The sequence below is a fragment of the Ictalurus furcatus genome, chromosome 5 (assembly GCF_023375685.1).
Source record: "Ictalurus furcatus strain D&B chromosome 5, Billie_1.0, whole genome shotgun sequence".
Taxonomy (NCBI): Eukaryota; Metazoa; Chordata; class Actinopteri; order Siluriformes; family Ictaluridae; genus Ictalurus; species Ictalurus furcatus.
Window position 1 is genome coordinate 27,638,804 of NC_071259.1, and position 22,378 is coordinate 27,661,181.

At 38.3% G+C, this 22,378-nt stretch overlaps 2 protein-coding genes across 6 annotated transcripts in view; one reads left to right on the forward strand and one right to left on the reverse strand.

Annotated features, from left to right (window-relative positions):
- The first annotated feature begins 2,613 nt into the window (after positions 1-2,613).
- On the forward strand, positions 2,614-8,892 carry endog (endonuclease G). The gene is made up of 3 exons (XM_053625571.1): positions 2,614-3,315; positions 6,443-6,552; positions 8,162-8,892. Exons 1-3 carry the CDS (start codon positions 2,788-2,790, stop codon positions 8,439-8,441), a joined length of 918 nt encoding a protein of 305 aa, XP_053481546.1. The 5' UTR covers positions 2,614-2,787; the 3' UTR covers positions 8,442-8,892.
- Positions 8,893-12,913: 4,021 nt separating this feature from the next.
- dab2ipa (DAB2 interacting protein a) overlaps positions 12,914-22,378 on the reverse strand; it is a 93,814-nt gene continuing 84,349 nt past the window's right edge. For 4 of the 5 annotated variants that reach the window (XM_053625572.1, XM_053625576.1, XM_053625577.1 and 1 more), the window contains 3 exons: positions 20,882-21,084; positions 20,440-20,527; positions 12,914-15,746 (listed from right to left, as the gene is read on the reverse strand). In XM_053625572.1, the coding sequence (XP_053481547.1) occupies positions 15,579-15,746; positions 20,440-20,527; positions 20,882-21,084 (459 nt within the window). In that variant the 3' untranslated portion in view covers positions 12,914-15,578. The remainder of the gene's footprint in view (positions 15,747-20,439; positions 20,528-20,881; positions 21,085-22,378) is intronic. The other variant, XM_053625573.1, reaches the window with a different exon arrangement.

The window sequence follows — 22,378 nt, forward strand, 5'->3', positions numbered from 1 at the left end:
TGATGACCACAGACTCAGACATGCTGAGCATGATAAAATACATAAAGCCACCTGCGCAGAGAGAAAGTGACAGATACACACTCAGAGACAGAGAGAGAGAGAGAGAGAGAGAGAGAGAGAGAGAGAGAAACACACTTTTTAGTCAGCACTGCTAATCCCAGGTGAAGGGTTCTGCTGGTCCTAAAAAAAACTGTAGCATCGTTATATGCAACACAGAACTGATCTGTATGCTATAATAGAAACAGAATTTACATAAATCATATTGCATGAAAGAGAACATAAAGGCTTACAACTGCATAAATGGAATTGGGTTTGATCTAGTACATTAAATGGTTCCTGGTGGTGGTTTTAGGTGAACCTATAGATCCTCACAAAAGATTATGTTCTTTCTTTTTTTTTTTACCAGCCAAAGAGTGTTTTTTTTTTCTAAGGGTGTGTACAGCAATTCTAATTACATAAGTTTACCAGATATGATGTGAGATAACTGATTGTTTTTCTGTAACATTCAACAACAACCCCCAAGGACTGTAATATTTTATTATATTGGAATTGAATCTTCAAGGTTTACCATTTTTTTGGTTTCTTTTTTTCTGAAAATTTATATTACACGGTCCGTTCAGGATTTCTTGGCGTTTTTTTTGGTGATTATTACAGCAAAAGATGTTTGATTTTGTTGCGGCTTTTCAAAAACAATTTGCGATACAATTTGAGTCGTTTTTTTCTGTGCTTTTTTTTTGTTTTTTTACTACTTGAAACTACAAACTACTTGAAATGGCAGAAACTGCAATTGCACTAAATTGTTTTGCACGGTCTTGCACAGTGATGTTTGTAGGTAAGTGAGACCTTTTAGACGAACGTTAGTTGAAGAGGGCTTTGACTGAATGCGTGTTGTGATGACGTCACATGACACGTCTTGGCCCAAATCTGCAGAAAATCTGAGGTCATTTTGAAAAATTACAGGCTCCTCTGACTATTTCAGAGTTTGCTTGACTTGGTTACTCTAAATTGCTCCTAGGTGTGAGTGTATGCACCATGTGCTGTGATTGACTGGCTGCCCATCCAGGGTGTATTCCCACCTCACGCTCAGTGCTCCTGGGATTGCCTCTAGATCCACTGTGACCCTGACAAGGATAAAGCAGTTACTGAAGATGAAGGAGTGAATTTTATGCCATATATTAAGAGGCAAACATTTTAGAACTTGTTCACATCATTTCATAAACTTGCAGAGAGTCTACTCAGTTAAAAAACAAAAACAAAACACCATCAGAATTAGATTGGCATGGGGTAACGGGCCAATACCCAGAACTTTGATATCAGTACTGTATAGAAAATGAGATAAGTCTGATCGGTACCTTAGAATTACCACAAACAATATCAAAGATTATTACAACACGTTTATATACAGTTCAAAAACATAAACATAAGGAAAACATTCCCTTTACATCTATAGATATACACCGATCAGCCATACCAATAAAACCACCTGAGCCAGTCATCTACCTATTACAATTTGGCCCTTGTCAAAGTCACTCAGATCCTTACGCTTGCCCATTTTTCCTGCTTCCAACAAATCAACTTCAAGGACCCTGCTGAAAAAATAATAGAAACTCATAGAATTTGTAATGGTTTTAATGGAAAATGTAATGGTCCCTATGGGTCTCTACTGGTAATTTGTCGCCTTCTATTATCTCATGTTTAGAGCATACAATTATGAACCAACAATGGTAATGGTTTTAATGGTTAGCTGATGGTTTGTAGTGGTATTTGTAGTGGACACCATTAGAAATTCTGTGATGGTTTCTATTGTTTTTTTCAGCAGGGAACTGACTGTTCATTTGCTGCATAATACTGTAAATCCCACTCCTTGTCAGGTGCCACTGTAATGAGATAATCAGTGTTATCCGCTTCACCTGTCACTGGTTTTAATGTTATGGCTCATCTGTGTATTTGTATAGTATTTTTTGAGTAGTAATTTATTATCTTCAGGGAAAACATACAAATAGTTTTTCTTTTAATTCAAATAAAACCAATAATATTACAAGAAGATGGCATTCAGTTTAAAATCAAGTCCTTTGAAAAAAAGGGGGGGGGGCGGTATGTAAATAAATGAGTTAAATAATAAGCTTATAAACACAAACACTGCCATATCAATGAGTACAAATTGGTCACAGGGACTTTTACAATTTATATATATATATATATATATATATATATATATATATATATATATATATATATATATATATAAATAGATATCTATATATATATCTATATAATAGATTATATTTATCAACTAAAATGAACAAAAGCCCATTTTATCTTATATTTTTGACACGGCTTTTAGGTATTGTACCAGATAGTTCTTAAAGACTATAAACAGGGGAAGATATATTTATTTTAAATCTGTATTTATGGATAAAATGTTTAGGCAATAAAATAATGTTATCTATCAAAAAACTTTCGTGTCCTTCTTCTTCTTCTTCTCCTTCATAGTTCCCATTTTTAATATCTACAATAGACAAGTTCAAGTTAGCTGGAAAACATACAAGTAGTTGTACCGCTTTAAGAAATGGCATGACGTCATAAGCCTGCGACCAAACTCGAAGAGGTTAACCGGCTTCATGTACAGCACTGCTGTTGGACGCGTGTTGAATTTAAGCGAAGAGCTAGCGAACTGGATAAATGAGTTTATCAACAGGAGTTTGTAGATAAGATTAAAAGAACAACAACAACACTTAAGACATTTTATTTGATTAGTAAACAGACTGCAGGGTGTGAAGGTGAACGATGCAGCGCCTGTGTTGTTCCCGGTGGTTCATCTCCGGAGTGTCCTTGGCAGTCGGCACCGGTGTCGGTGTTGCTCTGAGCAGCTCTTCAAACCGCTTTCGTCCTGAAGATGGCCTCCTCCAGAGAATCCCCGTCATCCCGATGCCGAGCGTGAACGCAGCGTCGGAACTAATCCCGTATCAGCACGGTCAGTTAACCCCGAGCACATCCACAGCGGCGGTTAAGTACGGCTTCCCGTCTCTGTCTCACATCAGATCGCGGGAGTCGTATGTCACCTGTTACGATTCGCGGAGCAGGACGCCAGCCTGGGTGATCGAGCAGCTCAGTGCTGACGCTCTGACCGGAACATCCGACCGGAAGCTGTGCAACTTTAAGGAGGATGATTCGGTGCACGTGTACCACCGAGCGACGAACAGCGACTACAAGGGGAGTGGCTTTGACAGAGGACACCTGGCCGCCGCTGCGAATCATAAACGGAGCCAGAAGGCCATGGATGACACTTTCTACCTCAGCAACGTGGTACCACAGGTCCTGCCTCATCCACTCTCTGACTAGTGCAGTGGTGACCCACTCTGATCCTGGATCAGTCTGATCCTGCGTCCCAATTCGCCTACATACTGTATACTATGCCAGGGGTTCCCAAACTTTTCCAGGGCAAGGCCCCCCAAATGGCATTAACATTTGATCGAGGCCCCCCTTTTGCAAGATGTCTTTAAAACACATTAAAAATACAGACTTCTGAATATATCCCTCCCCCCTTTTTTTTATTAATAATTACATCTTACATCTTTACATTACATTACATTACATTACATTAGGAATTGATTGTGTGTGTGTGTATGTGTGTGTGGGGTTGTCTGAGAGTGAGAATTTATTTTTCACACCAAATTGTTGAGGCCCCCCGGGCGCCCCCTGGCGGCCCCCACTTTGAAAACCACTGTACTATGCACTATAAATATGCACTATTTTTGTGAAGGAAAAAGTACATACCTTTTGAGTGTGTAGCAAAAGAGTATGTAAGTACTGGGACATAATAACATGTCACGTAACAGAAGAGAACGTTGTTGCCTAGATACAAATTTCCCATTCCCTTGATTTATTTCTCCACATTTCATTTACACCTCTGTAAAATGCGTCCTACCTTATTGCTGAGATTTGCAGATCTACCAGACGCAGGTCTTGCATGAGAAGACTGGTACTGATGTTTATACCTAATGATGTGTGTAACAATAAAAGCCAAGGTTATGATATAATATAATATAATCTAAGTACTGGCTTTAAAATAACCACTTTGGTTAGTGCTTAACATTTAAGTTCTTACACTTAAATACTGAAAACGCATCACTGACGTTACGCTCGTCTGCCATGTCGGCAGGTTGAGTCTGGTAACGCAAACCATCAGAAACGTCCTCCTTCCTCATGCAAGGAGTTGTGGGCAATATTAAATGATAACGTGTCCACGCATACACGCTTTGCAAATCTACACTAATAGGAAATAGTAGACCATGCGGGTACTTATGGGGTACTCATTTCAACATGCCGTGATTCGGGACACGTTCGTTCTAATCTCGGATACTTTTTAGGACGGACAGTAGTTGAACTGGGACGTGGCATTAGTGTTGTCCCTCCTCGCAACATACCTGACATTCAGATAAGCAGCTAATTAGCAGCTCTTCCTACTGTACGTGGGTGGGTTAGAGCAGGGAAAACACTAAAATGTGAATGATGGGGTACTCCAGGACCATGCTTGAGAACCTTTGGACTAGGGCAATGGTGACCATGGTCCTGGAGTACCCCCAGCTCTGAGAGCTCGGTACAATTGGTGTGTGTGAAAGCTGTTTTCAAGCCCGAGAGTGGTCTTGAGAGCGCTTGTCCTCTTGAAAAAGTTGGTCTGGGACTCTCATCCACTGAACCATGGTGCGGTCTGTATCAGGTATGGAAGCGCTCCGCTCTCAATGCTGTGTGCTCAGTGACGTGATTTGTAATGGTATGGAAAGGGTTGTTATGATCAGAGAGGAGGATAGAATGCCTCGTTGGCAAATAAAACCAGACTTTTATAGGATTACAGCACTGTATTTAGCTCAGCTTTGCATGTCTCATGCCGGCCTGCATGCCTTTCTAAAAAAACGGCTCATTCTTTGGATCCAAAAAGTTCTGTTGGTACCAAAAGAAAACGGATGAGATTTTTTGCAAACCTGCATGCGCAAAAGTGACGTATGGAATTGAGAAACAATCCACAGTTTGAAAGGAATTCTTCTGTCTGATATCAAACCTGCAATAATAAGCTCTTCCCTCACGCATGACCTGAATCTGTCCTGGGTGCAGGCTTAAATGAGTGGCTTAGTGGTCAGCACATTTGCCTCGCACCTACGGGGTTGGGGGTTCGAATCCTGCCTCCGCCCTGTGTGTGCGGAGTTAGCATGTTCTCCCCGTGCATCAGGGTTCTCGGGTTTCCTCCTGCAGTCCAAAAACATGCACTGTAGGCTGGTCATCATTTCCAAATTGTCCATAGTGTGTGTGATTGTGCCCTTCGATGGGTTGGCACCCCATCCAGGGTGTCCCCCATCTTGTGCCCCGAGTTCCCTGGGATAGGCTCCAGACTCAGTCATGACCATGTGTAAGATAACTAAGCAGCTAATTATCAACCCTCTGAGCAGAAGTGTGTGCTAGAGCAGGAAAAACACTAAAAAGAAAACCTGCAAGCATGAAAATGAGCTATAACATGCAGGACAGGAGGTTCTCCAGGACTATAGCTGGGATTCTGCATTACTATAAGCCCACTTTTCAATGTTCACGTTGTTGTTTTGTGCCCTGTGATCAAACCGTACATTCTCAGAAACCACAAACAGGTGTTTCTGTTGATGTGTTAATGAATTACAGCATTCTCACGACTCGAAAAATGGAAATAATTTTGCTTTTAAAGAAATATAATAATGATGGTCAATTTGTTAACTAAATCGCATCAAAGATTCTATCATTTGGCTTCGGGGAAATTGCCGGATTGTGCTGTTACTTTCAAAAAGCAGTGTATACGTATACTGTTGAAGACATTTTGGGAAAACAGTTTTGAGTTCCAATTTGGATTCAGCACCTCAAGTTAAAACATAAGATTTTTAAAAAATTTTTTTGACTGACTCAGAGAATTATACGCATTCCTTTCTCAAAAAAAACAAAAGTTTATACAGAGATCCAGACTAATTTTGTTTAAAATATGAGCTCCAGACTGAATGTGGGAAATGTGGGAGATGTAGGGTGATATTCTAGATGTAGATATAGGATGTAATATATTGTAGTAATCTATTGCAGTGTCAGGAATATGAACAATTCAGTATCCCTATACCTATTACATACATTTATTTTAGTTCCTGATTCTGAACGTGTTTAGTCGACTGGAATATCGATCACAGGACTACATGATATTTTTCAAACCATTAACAAAAGTAATAATCGCCATTAAATAATAGTCGAAGCATAAACGTAATAACCATTGAAAAAAGTACACGCATAATCACAACGTGGTACTTTGTCCATAGGGTTCAGTCTTTGCTTCCGCACTTGTATTGTGATTTGATAGTCATTTGCTTTAGAGGTGAAAAAAAGCTTAAGATGTTATATCTTGCAGATTTTGATATTTGTCAGATTTTTCTCTCCACAGAATCCTCACCTAAACCAGAATGCGTGGAACAATTTGGAGAAGTACTGCCGCTCTCTCACTAAACACTACGAGAACGTGTACGTGTGCTCGGGGCCGCTTTATCTACCCAGGTATGCCACAGTTACTGCCACTAACCTCAACCCGTCATCTGAAAATGTAGATATGTCAGAATTTTAGGAGATGGACTCCTTTGTAAAGATGATAGGAAGTTGGTGTAATCACATCTAGTATGTTCCACACTGCTAATAATTGAATCATGCTCTGACGACTAAAATTATACAGACAAAAGCCACGTTGTCCTGTAGCCACTCTTTTGTTATCTTGGCTGTGTGCTTAGGGTCGTTGTCCTGTTGGAAGATAAACCTTCACCCCAGTCTGAAGTCCAGAGCGCTCTGGAGCAGGTTTTTATCAAGGATGTCTTTGTACATTGCTGCATTCATCTTTCCCTCGATCCTGACTAGTCTCCCAGTTCCTGCCGCTGAAAAACATCCCCACGGCATGATGCTGCCTCCACCATGCTTCACTGTAGGGATGGTATTGGCCAGGTGATGACTGGTGTCTGGTTTCCTCCAGACATGACGCTTGCCATTCTGGCCAAAGAGTTCAGTCTTCGTTCAGTCTTTGGTCTGAGGGTCCTTCAGGTGCCTTTTGGGAAACTCTAGGCGGGCTGTCATGTGCCTTTTACTGAGGAGTGGCTTCCATCTGGCCACTCTACCATGCAGGCCTGATTGGTGGAGTGCTGCAGAGAAGGTTGTTCTTCTAGAAGGTTCTCCTCTCTCCACAGAGACACTCTGGAGCTCTGTCAGAGTGACCATCGGGTTTTTTGGTCACCTCCCCGACTAAGGCCCTTCTCCCCCGATCGCTCAGTTTGGCCGGGCAGCCAGCTCTAGAAAGAGTCCTGTTGGTTCCAGACTTCTTCCATTTATGGATGATGGAGGCCACTGTGCTCATTGGGACCTTCAATGCTGCAGAAATGTTTCTGTACCCTTCCCCAGATCTGTGCCTCGATACAGTCCTGTCTCGGAGGTCTCCAGACAATTCCTTGGACTTCATGGCTTGGTTTGTGCTCTGACATGCCTTGTTAACTGGGGGACCTTATATAGACAGGTGTGTGCCTTTCCAAATCATGTCCAATCAACTGAATTTACCACAGGTGGACTCCAATCGAGTTGTAGAAACATCTCAAGGATGATCAGTGGAAACAGGATGCACCTGAGCTCCATTTTGAGTGTCATGGCAAAGGCTGTGAATACTTATGTACATTTTTTTTGTTTTTTTATTTTGAATAAATTTGCAAAGATTTCAAACAAACTTCTTTCACTTTGTCATTATGGTGTAGTGTTTGTAGAATTTTGAGGGAAATAATGAATTTAATCCATTTTGGAATAAGGCTATAACATAACAAAATGTGGGAAAAGTGAAGCGCTTTGAATACTTTCCGGATGCACTGTGTGTGTGTGTGTGTGTGTGTATATATATATATATATACACACTTAAACAACGAGAGCAGCAAGATATAATGTGACAGGATTAAAAAAAAAACTTTCTCATGAAGTTACTTCTCAAGCAGTAAAGGGCTTTAAAAATGACAGACTCCTCCTTTAAATGAATACCTCTTCCTCATGTGTTCATACTTGTATCAATGAATATAAGAAAGATACATATCGATGCAGGTTGTGCAGAGTTGTGGCGTTAATCCAGACTTTGTGCTTTTCTCAGGCAGGAGCCTGATGGGAAGATGTATGTGAAGTATCAGGTGATCGGGAAGAACCACGTGGCAGTTCCCACACACTTTTTTAAGGTTGTGATCCTGGAGAAGAAGCGTGGCGAGGTGGAGCTGCGATCCTACGTGATGCCCAACACACCGGTTGATGAGAAGATCCCGCTCGAGCGCTTCCTGGTGCCCATCGAGAGCATCGAGAGAGCGTCGGGTCTGCTGTTCGTCCCCAACATCCTAAAGAGGACCAACAGCCTGCAGGCCATTACTGCCAGGGTGTGATCTCTCCACACACGCAAAATCACACAAATAACCCACAGCTGGATGTGTGGTCTGAAAGAAATATAAGGTCCATTTACTTGAACAATTGAAAAGTATGAAAATTCATCGTTTAAGTTTCCATCTCAGGGAGTTTTTCCTCGCCACCGGCTTGCTCAGTAGGGATAAATTCACACACTTAAAATCTGCATCCTGTGTATTATATTTCTGTAAAGCTACTTTGAGACAGTGTCCATTGTTAAAAGCGCTATACAAATGAAATTGAATTGAATTGAAAAGTTTAGGAGAACAATCCTGTTGCTACAAAATATCGTGACCAGCTACTGAAATGCGCTTGAGCACAGATCAGTGAGATGTTGCAGCTACTGTATGAGATTTATATGCATAAACATTACAGATTAATATATTACATTATTTTATTCTAAAATGGTCAATTGCATTGAAAGTTCTAATAATAAAAATATTTGAACGACTCGTTGTGTACGTTGGAAAAGATATATTTTCTGTATTTTCATGTTGTGTATCTTAAGCCTGTTTCAGACTTGGGGCTTATTACACATTTTAAGGCGTAGTAAAGCTGACGTGCAGAAGTTACAGAGGATACATGACAGGATTTAAAGAAATACATTCACCAAAACAAAAAAAATGTCTTAGCAAGTAAAAACATCTTGAAAATAGGCATCTAATATTTTGCTTTATTAGACATTAGTATAAGATATAAATATAAGATTATGAAGCCTATTTCTAGATTTTTGTTACTCATTTCAAATTTTGAAATGGTCTTATTCTATTGGAAAAATAAATTTAGCATTGAAAGGATTTGGAGAGATTCTGTATGGAGGAAGGAATGGTCTCAGATCCCTTTCCATGTATTCTCCAACCTCATCAGGTATTATAGGAGAAGGCTCAGAGCTGTTATCTTGGCAAAGGGAGGTAACACAAAGTATTGACTAAAAGGGTGTCAGAAATTGTTGCACCTATATTTAACAAAGTTTTAATTTTTTTAAAATAAATAAATCTGTCTTATGTTTGCAGTTGTTTGATATCCATGAGAGCAGAGTATTTTTGTGAATCTTTTGACCAAAAGGTTAAACAATAAAGGCAATTTTTCACAGCCTTCTTTGCTCATATTTACAGAGCGTGCCAGTATTAGTGGAGGGCGCTGTAATTTCTGCAGTGAATGCTTCATACACAAGGAGTGGTGTGGAACCCATGAAACAAGCTCGATTAAGCAGACATAATGGAAAGGACATTTTTGTGTTGTTTCCTTGTTTAAAATGAAGTAAAAACTTCTGATAAAAAAAAAATCCTGAAAACTGGACAGGTCATGTTCAACTGGAACAGAAACAGAAATATTGAAATTTGTTTAAATCACTTTTACATGATTGAGAACTCCATATAATACCAAAAAAAAACAAAAAAAACAAAAAAAACACTTTCTCACCTCCTTAAATCCAGCTTAATCTTAATTTAATCTAGTCAGAATCTAATTGGAATACATTTATGCATACTTGTTTTTTAGAACACATTAGTATGCATGCTTATTTTTTGAGTATACATATTATTTCTGAGTGTGCGTAGTGTGCGTAGGCATATTTATTTGAAAGTATCCTGGCTTTATTTGAACAAGTATCTTGCTGTTTATTCTTCCTTTGAGAAGAGAACACTTTCTTCATTCAGTTGGACTTTGTTACACTTTGCTGCTTCTTCTTCTTCCTCTTCTTTTTTTCCCCTCAGGTAAATCCTGCGGGACTTCATGTTCAGAAGGAAAAAAAAAACAACTTTTTTTTTTCTGTAACATTCTTTTTTTTTTTCCCTGGAAAAGTAAGGCTAGGAAATCTAAAATGTTTTTGTACTGAAGAAATAAAGCAGAAGACAGAGGGAGATGTTCCCACCACACACGGTGAACATCTACGCTTACTCATGTGTAACCAAGGAGAAAGAAGCATAAGGAATTTTGCTTGTATGCATTTTTTTTAAGCATGCATGCTTAACTTTTAAGTACTCAGTATGCATACCTTAAAAAAAAAGTATTTTATACTTATTTTCTATACTATATTTTTCTATACATTTTATACTGAATTGATTTTTTTAAAAAAATCTAAAACTGAGATAAATCCTGAAAACTGGAGAAATTACTGTTCAATTAGAACAGAAACGGAATTATTGAAATGACTTTTAATCACTTGATTTGTTTTAATCACATGATTGAGAACTAGATATAATAAAAACACGAATCACTTCATCGCCTCCTTAAGCCCAGGGTGACCTCTGTTTCTTACTGACGGTGGCTTTGGTGTTTAGCACGTTCGCCTCACACCTCCAGGGTCGGGGGTTCGAGTCCCTCCAGGGCCCTGTGTGTGCGGAGTTTGCATATTCTCCCCGTGCTGCGGGGGTTTCCTCCGGGTACTCCGGTTTCCTCTCCCAGTCCAAAGACATGCATGGTAGGCTGATTGGCATGTCTAAGGTGTCCGTAGTGTATGAATGGGTGTGTCAGTGTGTATGTGATTGTGCCCTGCAATGGATTGGCACCCTGTCCAGGGTGTACCGATGCTGCCTGGGATTGGCTCCAGGTTCCCCCGCGACCCTGAAGAAGGAGTAAGCGGTAGAAGATGGATGGATGTATGGATGGATTCTGCATGCCTGCTTATTTTGTATATTTGTGTGCATTCTGATATATATGAGAACAGCAAGACACTCATTTAAATACAATTTTAAAAGAAAAAATAAGTATGCATACTCAAAAATTAAGTATGCATACTCAAAAATTAATTAATATCTTGCTATTTCGGCTTCCTTTGAGGAGAGAGCTTTATTGTGTGAACTTTCTGAATATGCATACTCTTTTCCTCATAATTATATCAACTTAAGAGACAAGGATGCATACTTGTTTTTTGAGTATGCGTACTATGCATACATGTTTTTTACGGCATGCAGAATCCATGATGCTTCTTTCAACTTAGTTTTGATCCCCGTCAGTAAGAAACAGAGGTCAACCTGGGCTTAAGGAGGCGAGGATGTGACTGTGTAAAATAAACACTAAAACCATAAATAAAATAAAAAATTCCTGTTCAATTAGAACAGCAACAGAAATACTGAGATTAGTTTTAATCACTTTTACATGATTGAGAACTACATATAATAACAACACAATCACTTCATCGCCTCCTTAAGCCCAGGGTGACCTCTGTTTCTTATTGACGTGGATCAAAACTAAGGAGAAAGAAGCATCATGGATTCCGCTTGCCTGCTTATTTTGTATATTTGTGTGCATTCTGACAAATATGAGAACAGCAAGATACTCATTTAATACAATTTTTAAAAAATAAATAAAATAAGTATGCATACTTAAAAACTAAGTATACATTCTCAAAAATTAAGTATGCATACTTAAAAATTAAATATGCATACTCAAAAAATAAGTATGCATACTTAAAAACTAAGTATGCATTCTCAAAAAATAAGTATGCATACTCAAAAAATAAGTATGCATACTTAAAAAATAAGTATGCATACTTATTTTTGAGCATATATAAATAAGTATGTATACTTTTTGAGTATGCACATTTTAATTTCATTAATATCTTGCTATTTCTGCTTCCTTTGAGTAGTAACTATTGTGTAAACTTTCATTCAATTATCTTCAGTACCCTGTTTGCCCTGATCACGATGTATTGATTCTGACAAGTGTGACCCAGCAAGTGTTTGTGTGTATGTGTGTGTGTGTTGTTATTGCACAATTTTGTGTATATTTATTTTCTGTGTATACATATTGACCATGCTTATTTTGTGTTCAAGGAGAAAGAAACATCATGGGTTCTGCATGCCTGCTTATTTTGCATATTTGTATGAATTCTGATACATGAGAACAGAAAGATACTAATTTACTTAAAATTTTTTAAAAAAGTGAAAAGTATGCATACTTAAAAAACAAGTATGCAAACTCAAAAAAAGAAGTATGCACACTCAAACATTAAGTATGCATACTAATTTGTTTGAGTATGCATGCTTATTTTCAAAGTATTTATACTTCTTGAGTATGCATATTTTAAATCATTGAAATCTTGCTATTTCTTCTTCAGCAAGTGTGTGTGTGTGTGTGTGTGTGTGTGTGTGTGTGTGTGTGTGGTGATTGCACAATTTTGTGTATATTTCTTTTCCAAGTATGAAATAAAGACACTGTAATTGCTTCATGCACTTAATTTTTAGTATGCATATTTTTGTACACGTATGTATGCATACTTTTTAATTTTTTATATTTTTATTTAACAATGAATACTAATTTGTCACACGTTTTTTTAGTATCCACGTTTTTGTGTTTATTTATTTGTTTTTGTTTGTCTTTATTTATAGATGAATACATTCATAAAGTGCCTTAATAACACCCAAGGTTTCAAATTTTGAAAGCATGCTGGATTTTGCTTACATGTTAATTTTAGTATGCATACTTGTCTTTTAATTATGCTGAAGTATTTTCATGTTTTCAATGTTCTTAAGTATGCATATCATGATTACTTTGAAGTGTGAAGTGTGTATCGGCGAGTGTCTGTGTTTTGCTTGCATATTTTCATGCATTTTTTTTCGAGTTTACAAAGTTGAGTACACATCTTTGCTGCTAAGTTTTGAAGTATATTTACTTATTTAACAGCACATGCTACTGTTTTATTCCGTATTTAAGCAGCAGCTTTCTCGGTGTGATTTCGGTTTTTTCGGCAATGAAAACAAACAACACCGGCAGACCTTTGAAATAGCTAAATAAACTTTAATAATTCTAGTGGCAATTGTACATTTAATTGCACTGAACATTCTCTTTAACACAAATGACTCTCCATATACTAGTATGTTTACTTTTTTCTCTTGATGTATTTACATGGAGCAAATTTTACTCTTAAACATACATATAAAAGGCTTTGTGAGATGTTAGAAAAAAACAAAGTTGATCTTTTTTTGCATGCCAGAAAGGGGAAAACAAACTTTGTTATGGCCTGCTTTACCTGGTAAAAGAAGACACCGTGCACAAGGTGGCAGAACAGGATCACTGGAATACATTATGATGTGTGTGTGTCTGTGTGTGTGTGTGTGTGTAGTACTATTGCCTTCAACAGGGAAATAAGACAGAGGAAGCTTATGTGCAATGGTTTACATATATATGTATATTATATTATATTAATATAATATTATAATATTTTATATAGAACACAATTTCTCATCTCTGTAAACAAAATATTTGCGTATCAAGCGTAGCAGTTCAGGGACGGATGGATGTTTAGAGTAACGGAAGGGGCACATTAAGACCACTTATCAGAACAGCGATACTGAGAATCCCGTGTCTGTGAATCTCAGCTACCTGACATCCATCATATAATTCACAACTCAATAAACACAAACGCTGGAAAACATCTGGGGCCAGTCGAACATGGAAATACGTCGTATTAAATAAAATAAATGACCATGGAGATAAATTAAAGTATAAGTTAAACACAAAGTCATAATTACAACCCAGCTTGGGAGATGAATTTTAAGGAAGGAGTTGAAGAAACTACAATTTGTGATATATATAGATATATATATATATTTTTTTTTGTTTCCCTATGATTTTGTTCATTCTCACCCTCAAACAGTCATATAAATACCACTACAAAACCGTCAGAAATCCCAGTTCACCTGGGCTAAAAACTCAACGCAGCAAAATAGGTGCGTCTCTGAAGAAGAGACAGAGCGCTCCTCAGCAGGGTGGAGAGCCTGCAGATTTAATGTCATGCTGCGTTCAAAAAACTGTTAGAACTGTTGCTATTAAGACTGGAAGAACACAAACTGGACCTGAGGGGGGAGGGGGGGGGGAATCATATGCACAGCCTTCTTCATTTCCTCACTCGCTTTCAATGCTACACGTTTATTTGTGTGTCCATGGATAGTCTCTATTACAAGATGTTGTGCTGTGTTTTTTTTTTTTTTTTTGGTTAAGGAGCGTATCCCTACTGCTAGAAAGTGCATAATGGTTAAACACTGATGCATTAAATCCAGGGGGAAATGATTTCTGTTTTCTCCCTACACAAGAACAACATTGATAAGTGTTTCTTTTTTTTCCTCTACCCACGCCACAGCACAGCCACAGCTCGAGATTAGCGTTATGAGTGAGGAATGCGTGCGCAAAGCTTCTCAGAGCTCTGCTGTTTCTAGAAGCGGCACCTGAATTTACAGCCGAAGCCTGACACGTTTATCACAGAACTGAGGAATTTAACACAGGAATAGGAACAGGAATATACACTGTACAAAATATCCCTCTGCTCTGCTAAAAAAAAAAAAAAAAAAAAGAAAGAAAAAAGAAAAAAAATCATAGTGTATGTTTTATGTACATCGACAATACAAACCAAGTTAAATTAAACTGTAAATGTAAAAAAAAAATAGGCAAAAAAAAAAAAAAATCCCTAAGGAATTACAGATCTCTCCTTACCAACACAAACAAACAAACAAACAAACAAACAAACAAACAAAATATACTGCTAGCTCTGGTAGCTTTGAGACATGCAAAAAATAAAAATACAGCGTAAGTAAGAAAAGAAAATACATTTACATTTGGCCTACCAGAAATCATATAAATCAAAAAACACTTAAATAAAGTGCTCTGACAAATAATAATAATAATAATAATAATAATAATAATAATAATAATATACATTTGTATTATTAGCGTGCTGCAAACTAGCAAACTTTCCAATTAAAATCACACTTTCACCACCAGGTTCAGTCTTCAGTCATTCAGTTTGTCGTCTTTGCTTGCTTTGTTCATTCTGTATAAAAACACACACGAGTCAACGAAGCGTACAACTGATGTCATGTCTACTAAGAAAGCTGATCTTCATCACTAGGTTTCACACGCCTGGTTTTCTGGTTATTTTGTACTACTAACAAATGTAAGACTGATTAAACCTGTCCATCAGTCGCTCTGAAATCTAAAGCCCAAAAATGTTACCTTTCCCACAACAAGTTCTGCCATCAGATTGAAGAGCGAGTGTTTTAGCTGAAGTCCAGAGAGTCCCGATTGTATTCCACTGCTTGTGTTTGTTTATTTATTTATGTATTTGTTTATTTATTTATTTTACCCGTAGCCCTTGTACCCAACAGGGTTGTGTGTCGTTGCTAGCAGTTGCTGCTGTTGCGGAACTCGCCGTTCTCGGTGATCTGCAGTTTGCTGGGGTTGGTGGGCGAGATGCCGTTGCGTGTCTGCATGCTGTAGCGTTCCTTCAGCTGAGACAGAGCGCTCATCAACCGAGCGTTAGCCGCATCCAGAGATGCTATCCTCTTCTCCTACAGACAAACAGAGAAAGACAGTTTGACGAAGGAAACAAGCGGAGAAAGTCTAGAGGTTCACATTTATATTAATGAATAAGGCAAACACCAAGTGAGACAGAACACAATCCAAGATTATCAGCTAGAAAGAGATGCATCAACCTAATATCTGGGACAATATTTGTCTAAAACTCTGGACTAGAGTTGTCAAATTTTCCAATCTAGTGTATTGATGAATATTTCACCACAGCACTGTTGAATTCTCAAATTGGACTGGTTAGATTGGACTGTGTTTATTAATGCGTTATAACAGCAGCTCTGAGAGTAGTGCCGGCTGTAATTCAAAACTCAGGTTTAATGCACTCATTCTAACATGCTATCAGTTTTTTTTTATAGTAACAGTTTATTTAGCAATAATAAATGGATTAAAAACTTGTTATTTAATAACAAAACACATATGATCATTGATATGGCGGAGTTTTCTGTAAGGAGACATTTATTTGCCATTGAAGGAAGGAGTCTCCAGTGTCAGTGTCATTTTTCTGCCACGGGAAAGTCTTCAGAAGAGAGGACTTTGCGCTTTCATGAAAGAGTGTGTTTTATTTTGTCTTATTAACATGAAGAGAGAGAGAGAGAGAGAGAGAGAGAGAGAGAGAGAGAGAGAGAGAGAGAAAAGAGAGACTAGTGAGGGAACAACTGTTTATAGCTGCTATAAGGTTAAGTGATAACAGGAACTAACTTCCACAACGTTAAAGACAACTACGGGTAAAAAAGTATGATATGTCATTCATTAATAAATGAAAAATAATATTTATTGCTATGGGTAGAAGAGGAATAAATCACTTTGAATCATGCTGTTATGGGAAAAGAATCTTTCGAGTAAATGAACTTTAGAGTAACAGTAACTCTCCTTTGCGTCATGCCGAATTACACAACCCTGTTGTTGATTATTTTCTTATAACACCACACGCTAGCATTGTTTATTCCTTACATATTTACATACATGCTGTATATTATACACTGTACATATAATATAAGCTACAACAGGTTGCAGCTCTCTGCACTTTTCTGACAAGCTAATTAAATAAACAGTTTTTAAGGCTGGTGGTTGAGAAAAGAAAACATTAATATGATATCAGGATTTTATCAAACAAGGGGAAAACAGGATGGATGCAAATAATAATCTCACAGAACCTGGGTCACTGATCATCTCACCAGGTAACAATGCTTTACTGGGTTGAGCTGCTAGAGATCATACTTTTCTAAGCTCATTATTATGCATATGTTCTGAAATTAACTGTATTTTAATATGGGTCGAAAACACAGGTTTATCCAAAAAATATATATGTTAAATGTAGGTGTGCCACAATTATTGGCAACCCTATGAATTCATATATGAAAAATGTATTTGAAGTATATTCCCATTGATATTTAATTTTTTTAGTACACCTGGGTGACTAGGAACAGGATATTGTTCAACCATGACTTCCTGTTTGACAGGGGTAGAAATATGAGGTATCACACAGGCCAAATTCCCTTAGTCATTCATAACAATGGGTAAGACCGAGGAATTTAGCTGTGATGTGTGGCAAAAGGTTGTTGAGCTTCACAAAATGGGAAGTGGCTATAAGAAAATAGCACAAGCATTGAAAATGCCCATTTCCACCATCAGGGCAATAATTAAGAAGTTCCAGTCAACTGGAAATGTTATGAATCAACCTGGAACAAGACGTGTGTCTATATCGTCTCAACGCACTGGGAAGAGGACGGTTCGAGTGGCCAAAAAGTCTCCAAGGATCACAACTGGAAAATTGCAGAAGTTAGTCGTGTCTTGGGGTCAGAAAGTCTCCAAAACTACAATCCGAAGTCACCTACATCACCACAAGTTGCTTGGAAAGGTTCCAAGAAAAAAGCCTCTACTCTCATCCAAAAACAAACTCAAGCGTCTTCAGTTTGTCAGACACTACTGGGACTTCAAATGGGATCGGGTTCTATGGTCACATGAAACCAAAATAGAGCTTTTTGGCGATAAACACCAGAGGTGGTTTTGGTGCACACAGAGAGGTAGCCATATGGAAAAGTACCTCATGTCCATGGTTAAATATGGCGGTGGCTCTTTAGTGTTTTGTGGCTGTTTTTCTGCCAGAGGACCTGCACATTTTGTTAGGTACATGGCATCATGGACTCTATCAATTATCAACAGATATTAAATGGAAACCTGACTGCCTCTGCCAGAAATCTTAAAATGGGCCATGGTTGGATCTTCCAGCAGGACAATGATCCAAATCATACATCAAAATCAACACAAAAATGGTTTACTGACCACAAAATCAAGGTCCTGCCATGGCCATCCCAGTCCCCTGACTTGAAACCCAATGAAAACCTGTGGGGTGAACTGAAGAGAAGAGTCCACCAGCGTGGACCTCAGAATTTGAAGGATCTGGAGAGATTCTGTATAGAAGGAGGAATGTTCTCAGATCCCTTTCCATGTATTCTCCAACCTCATCAGGTATTATAGGAGAAGATTCAGAGCTGTTATCTTGGCAAAGCAAGGTAGCACAAAATATTGTCTAAAAGGGTGCCAATAATTGTTGCACACCTATATTTAACAAAGTTTTTTTTATTGATAAACCTGTGTTTTGTTTGTAGTTGTTTGATATCAATGAGAGCAGAGTCTTTTTTTTTTTTTTAAACAAAAGATCAAAAGGTTAAACAATAAAGACAATTTTTCACAGCCTTCTTTCACTGCTCATATTTATCAAGGGTGCCAATATTAGTGGAGGGCACTCTATAACAAATAAGCAATAACCAAACTTAAATAAGTGTGTACAAGCACAAATACAATTACAGAAATATGTTAAATCCATTAAAAGTTGGAAATACAATAAAACCTGCATACTTCTCTGCCTATGTCTTGCTTTCTCATCTTTTCCTAAGGCATAAAGGGAGCTTCTTCTCCTTGGAGTGATTTTATTATGAGCACCAGGGGGTGCTACCGTCATATGCAAGTGATTTCTTATCAGCCGTAAACTGCATTGGCTCCCTGCGTCCCTCTGAACATTGAGCTCGGGGAGAAAGAAAACATTCCGACTCGGATCTGTATAGCCGAATCGGGAATTTTCCTGTCGAAGGGTTTTCCAAAGTGAACACACTTGACATCACAGTCAAAATGCCAGAGTCTGTGTGATGAACACGAAGCAGTACTTGTTTTTGGATCGGTTTAGCTATTTTCTGTAATTAGAACACAGCTTTTGACAGAATTTGGATGATCTGGCAATAACAATAATAGACAGAAGTATTTCTTCCCATGCAGTATGTATGATTAAAGGTGGTGTGTTAGCAAGTGAATGTCTAGGGTACTTTGTTGATCAAGGTGGACAGATATATCCGTGATTTAAGCAAAATGAAAATGTTTTGCGGTATTCCTTATACTGCTGCAGTAATTAGATCTCATGATGCTTGTCAAATTCCATACCTAAGGGGTTTGAAGGTTCGTCTTTCAAACGATATGATACACATTTCGATTTGTATTATACGACATGATACACTTAAACAAGGAACAAGATAATAGAGTTAAATATTATTTGTTTCAGTGCAGAGTCCAGTCAGGCCTGATCCAGTATGATTCAACGTAGATAAATATAAGTTTTACATTATGTGGCGCAGACTCACCGAAACTTGACAGTTGAAAACCAAGAAAAGTTTCGATGAGTCTGCGCCCATGATCGTCTCAGGTTCCTGTTCTTGGCTGACAGGAGTGGAACCAAATGTGGGATTCTGCTGTCGTAGTCTATCCACCTCGAGGTTTGATGTTTTGTGCATTCTGAGATGCTTTTCTGCTCACCACGGTTGTAAAGAGTGATTACAGATTTCCTCTGATCTCTCATATCAACAAGCCATTTTAACCCACAGAACTATCGCTCACTCAATGGTTTTTGATTTTTCGCACCAGTCTGTGTAAACTCTAGAGACGGTTGTGTGTGAAAATCCCAGGAGATCAGCAGTTTATGAAATACTCAAACCGGCCCTTCGACCAACGACCATGCCACGTTTAAAATCACAGAGATCACGCTTTCTCTTCATTCTGATGTTTGATGTGGACATTAACTGAAGCTCTTGGCATGATTTTTTGCACTGTAGTGCTGCCACATGATTGGCTGATTAGATAACTGTAACTGCATGAACATGCAGTTGTACATGTGTTCCTAATAAAATGGACAGTGAGAGTATATCGTTCATTTCGGCATCAGTATGATTAGATTCAGGTACGATCCAATAGGATTCAGTTCAGTTAAATCGATGTTTTACACCATGTCGTACTTTAATCCCACCACCTTGTCTACGGGCAATGAGAACATTCGTGATATAATTTTGGGGGTTGTTTCTTGCCTTCAAGCTCTGAAAGAAATTCTAAATCTTGTTTTCTCTCCAACACACACTCACACACACAAACATTTTGATAGCAGTAATCTTTTCCATTTCAAATTGAACCAGATCTTGGCTTGTAAGTCAATGCAGCCGTATCATAGACTGTTAGACTGATTTTCCAATTCAATCCCCTACCACACAATTCATTTGCTGCAGACATTCATTTAGAATAAAAAAAAAAAAAACGACTTCTAAATCCCCTGAACACAACTTCTACCCAAGTAGCAGCTAAAATCCAGTGTGTGGAACTGTACACTGGGGATATTTGGTGTTTGATGATCACCTGGGCTTCAATGATCTTCTGTTTGGAGTCAACGATGGCCTGCATATCTGCATGGTCTTTTTTCAGCTCCTCCTCGACCGACATTAACCTGCAATCCAAAAGCCCCAGAGAAAAAGTTAATTTTTTTTTTTTTAATGTCCGAAAGATATCCAACATCCGGTTATCTGATCAAACTTTAATAGGCTGAGCCTTAGACATGCTGGTTACATTTATAATATCCACATATTAAACAGATTCAAGGCCCCGAGCAAACTCACGGACGTAAGTACAATAATGAGATCTTTTGAGAAATTTGAACCTTGTGTTTAATTTATTGAAAATGGGACAAAAAAAAAGTGGACATAGACCTACAGTAGAAGCTGAAACAAGGTTATTTGTCGTGGGTCAAATAGCGACTCGTGTGAATCGTATCATTGTAAGAGCTGTGTTCCTCTGTGTTCACCTGGTGATGATGCTTTTCATCTGCAGTTCTTTGTCCTCCTGCTGCCTGCGCAGTCGCTCCTCAGCATCCTCCAGCCGAGCCTGGTACTCCAGCAGCATCTTCTGCGTTTGATCATCCTGGGCCTGCAGACGCGACTCGTACTCCTCGAGCTTCTTCAAGGCCAGCCGGAGACGCTCCTGCAGCATGCTGATCTCCTGCTGATACTGGAAGAAATGATAGGGGGGAAAGGAACAGGAATGAAACTTTTATGGATTATTTTTTTATTTCTTGCCAGCGGCTGGGCGTATCGATTGTCAGTGTTGGAAAAGTTAAATCACTGTTAGTGCTGCATACAAAACAAAAACAAAAACGTACAGTGGCAATTAAAAAAAAAAACTAAGGAAGGGTTCAGATCTTAATGGGAGTCTAAATGTTGCTTTATTTCAGACAGGCGCACTTGGAGGAACACTTATTGCCAATATCAGTTGTACACATACGCAGTGTTTAATATAAGTCAGGTTTTCTAATCTCTTTAGTAAACAGACTTGACAGCAATTGCTCAGGGAGGCTCTCGACTATAAAATTTGATAAAAGAGTTTGAGCAAAGAAAAGAGCAGTGAGGGACAGACATCATGTGAAGCGTTCTGTAAGGAGACATTATTTAATATTTCTGAAAGGAGTCTCTAGCGCCGGTGTCGGTTTTCTGCCACCGGAAAGTCTTCAGGACAGAACGTTGTGCTTTGCGGTTTTTATGTAACATGACAAGCTGCGTATATATATATATATCATAAATCATAAAGTGAGACTGGTGAGGGAATGGCTGTTTATATCTGATATGATGTGATAACAGGAAAGAGGAGCTTCAGGCACTTTCCGAAACATGAACGTAAATATAAACAGATAAAAAGTATGACGTCGTTCTTTATTAAATAAAATGTCTGTACTGTTGGGAGGTGTTATTATAGAAAAAAGAATTAATTACAGGGTGATAACAGTTATTCCGTGTCGTGCTATCCTTGATATAACAGCACATGGCGTCATGTTACACTGTATTAGAAGTTATGAAAAAAATATGCAAGCCATCAGATTTTATCTTGTTATTTTGACATCATTTTTATGACTTAATATTTAACACCCCACAATCAATAAATAAGACTTTTATTGAATATTAGCTTACACGGCCCCCTCCCAAACTATTGGAACGGCAAGGCCAATTCATTTGGCAAGGCATGTGAGATCAAAAGATGAATATGAGAAGAGAGTTTAGCTTTTCAGCTTTTATTTCCTGGTATTTATATGTACATGGAACATATTGGTGACAGGCTGAACATGTGTTTCTTGCACTGAACATCTACTCATAGTTTTAGCCTCCAGTTTCACCTGTGAAGACTGTTGTTAAAAAGGACAAGCCAACATGAAGACCAGAGAGCTGCCTATGGGAGAAAATCAAGCCATTTTCCAGCTGAGAAAAGAGGGAAAAGCAATCTAAGGCAATGCAGAAACACTGCACATAGCCAA

What these genes read in the sequence shown, in the direction of transcription:
- endog (XM_053625571.1), top strand. Translation starts at nt 2,788, where the DNA reads ATGCAGCGCCTGTGTTGTTCCCGGTGGTTCATCTCCGGAGTGTCCTTG. An exon ending in TCAGCAACGTGGTACCACAG is followed by an intron (nt 3,316 to 6,442) that starts GTCCTGCCTCAT and finishes TTCTCTCCACAG; the next exon opens with AATCCTCACCTAAACCAGAA. An exon ending in GGGCCGCTTTATCTACCCAG is followed by an intron (nt 6,553 to 8,161) that starts GTATGCCACAGT and finishes TGCTTTTCTCAG; the next exon opens with GCAGGAGCCTGATGGGAAGA.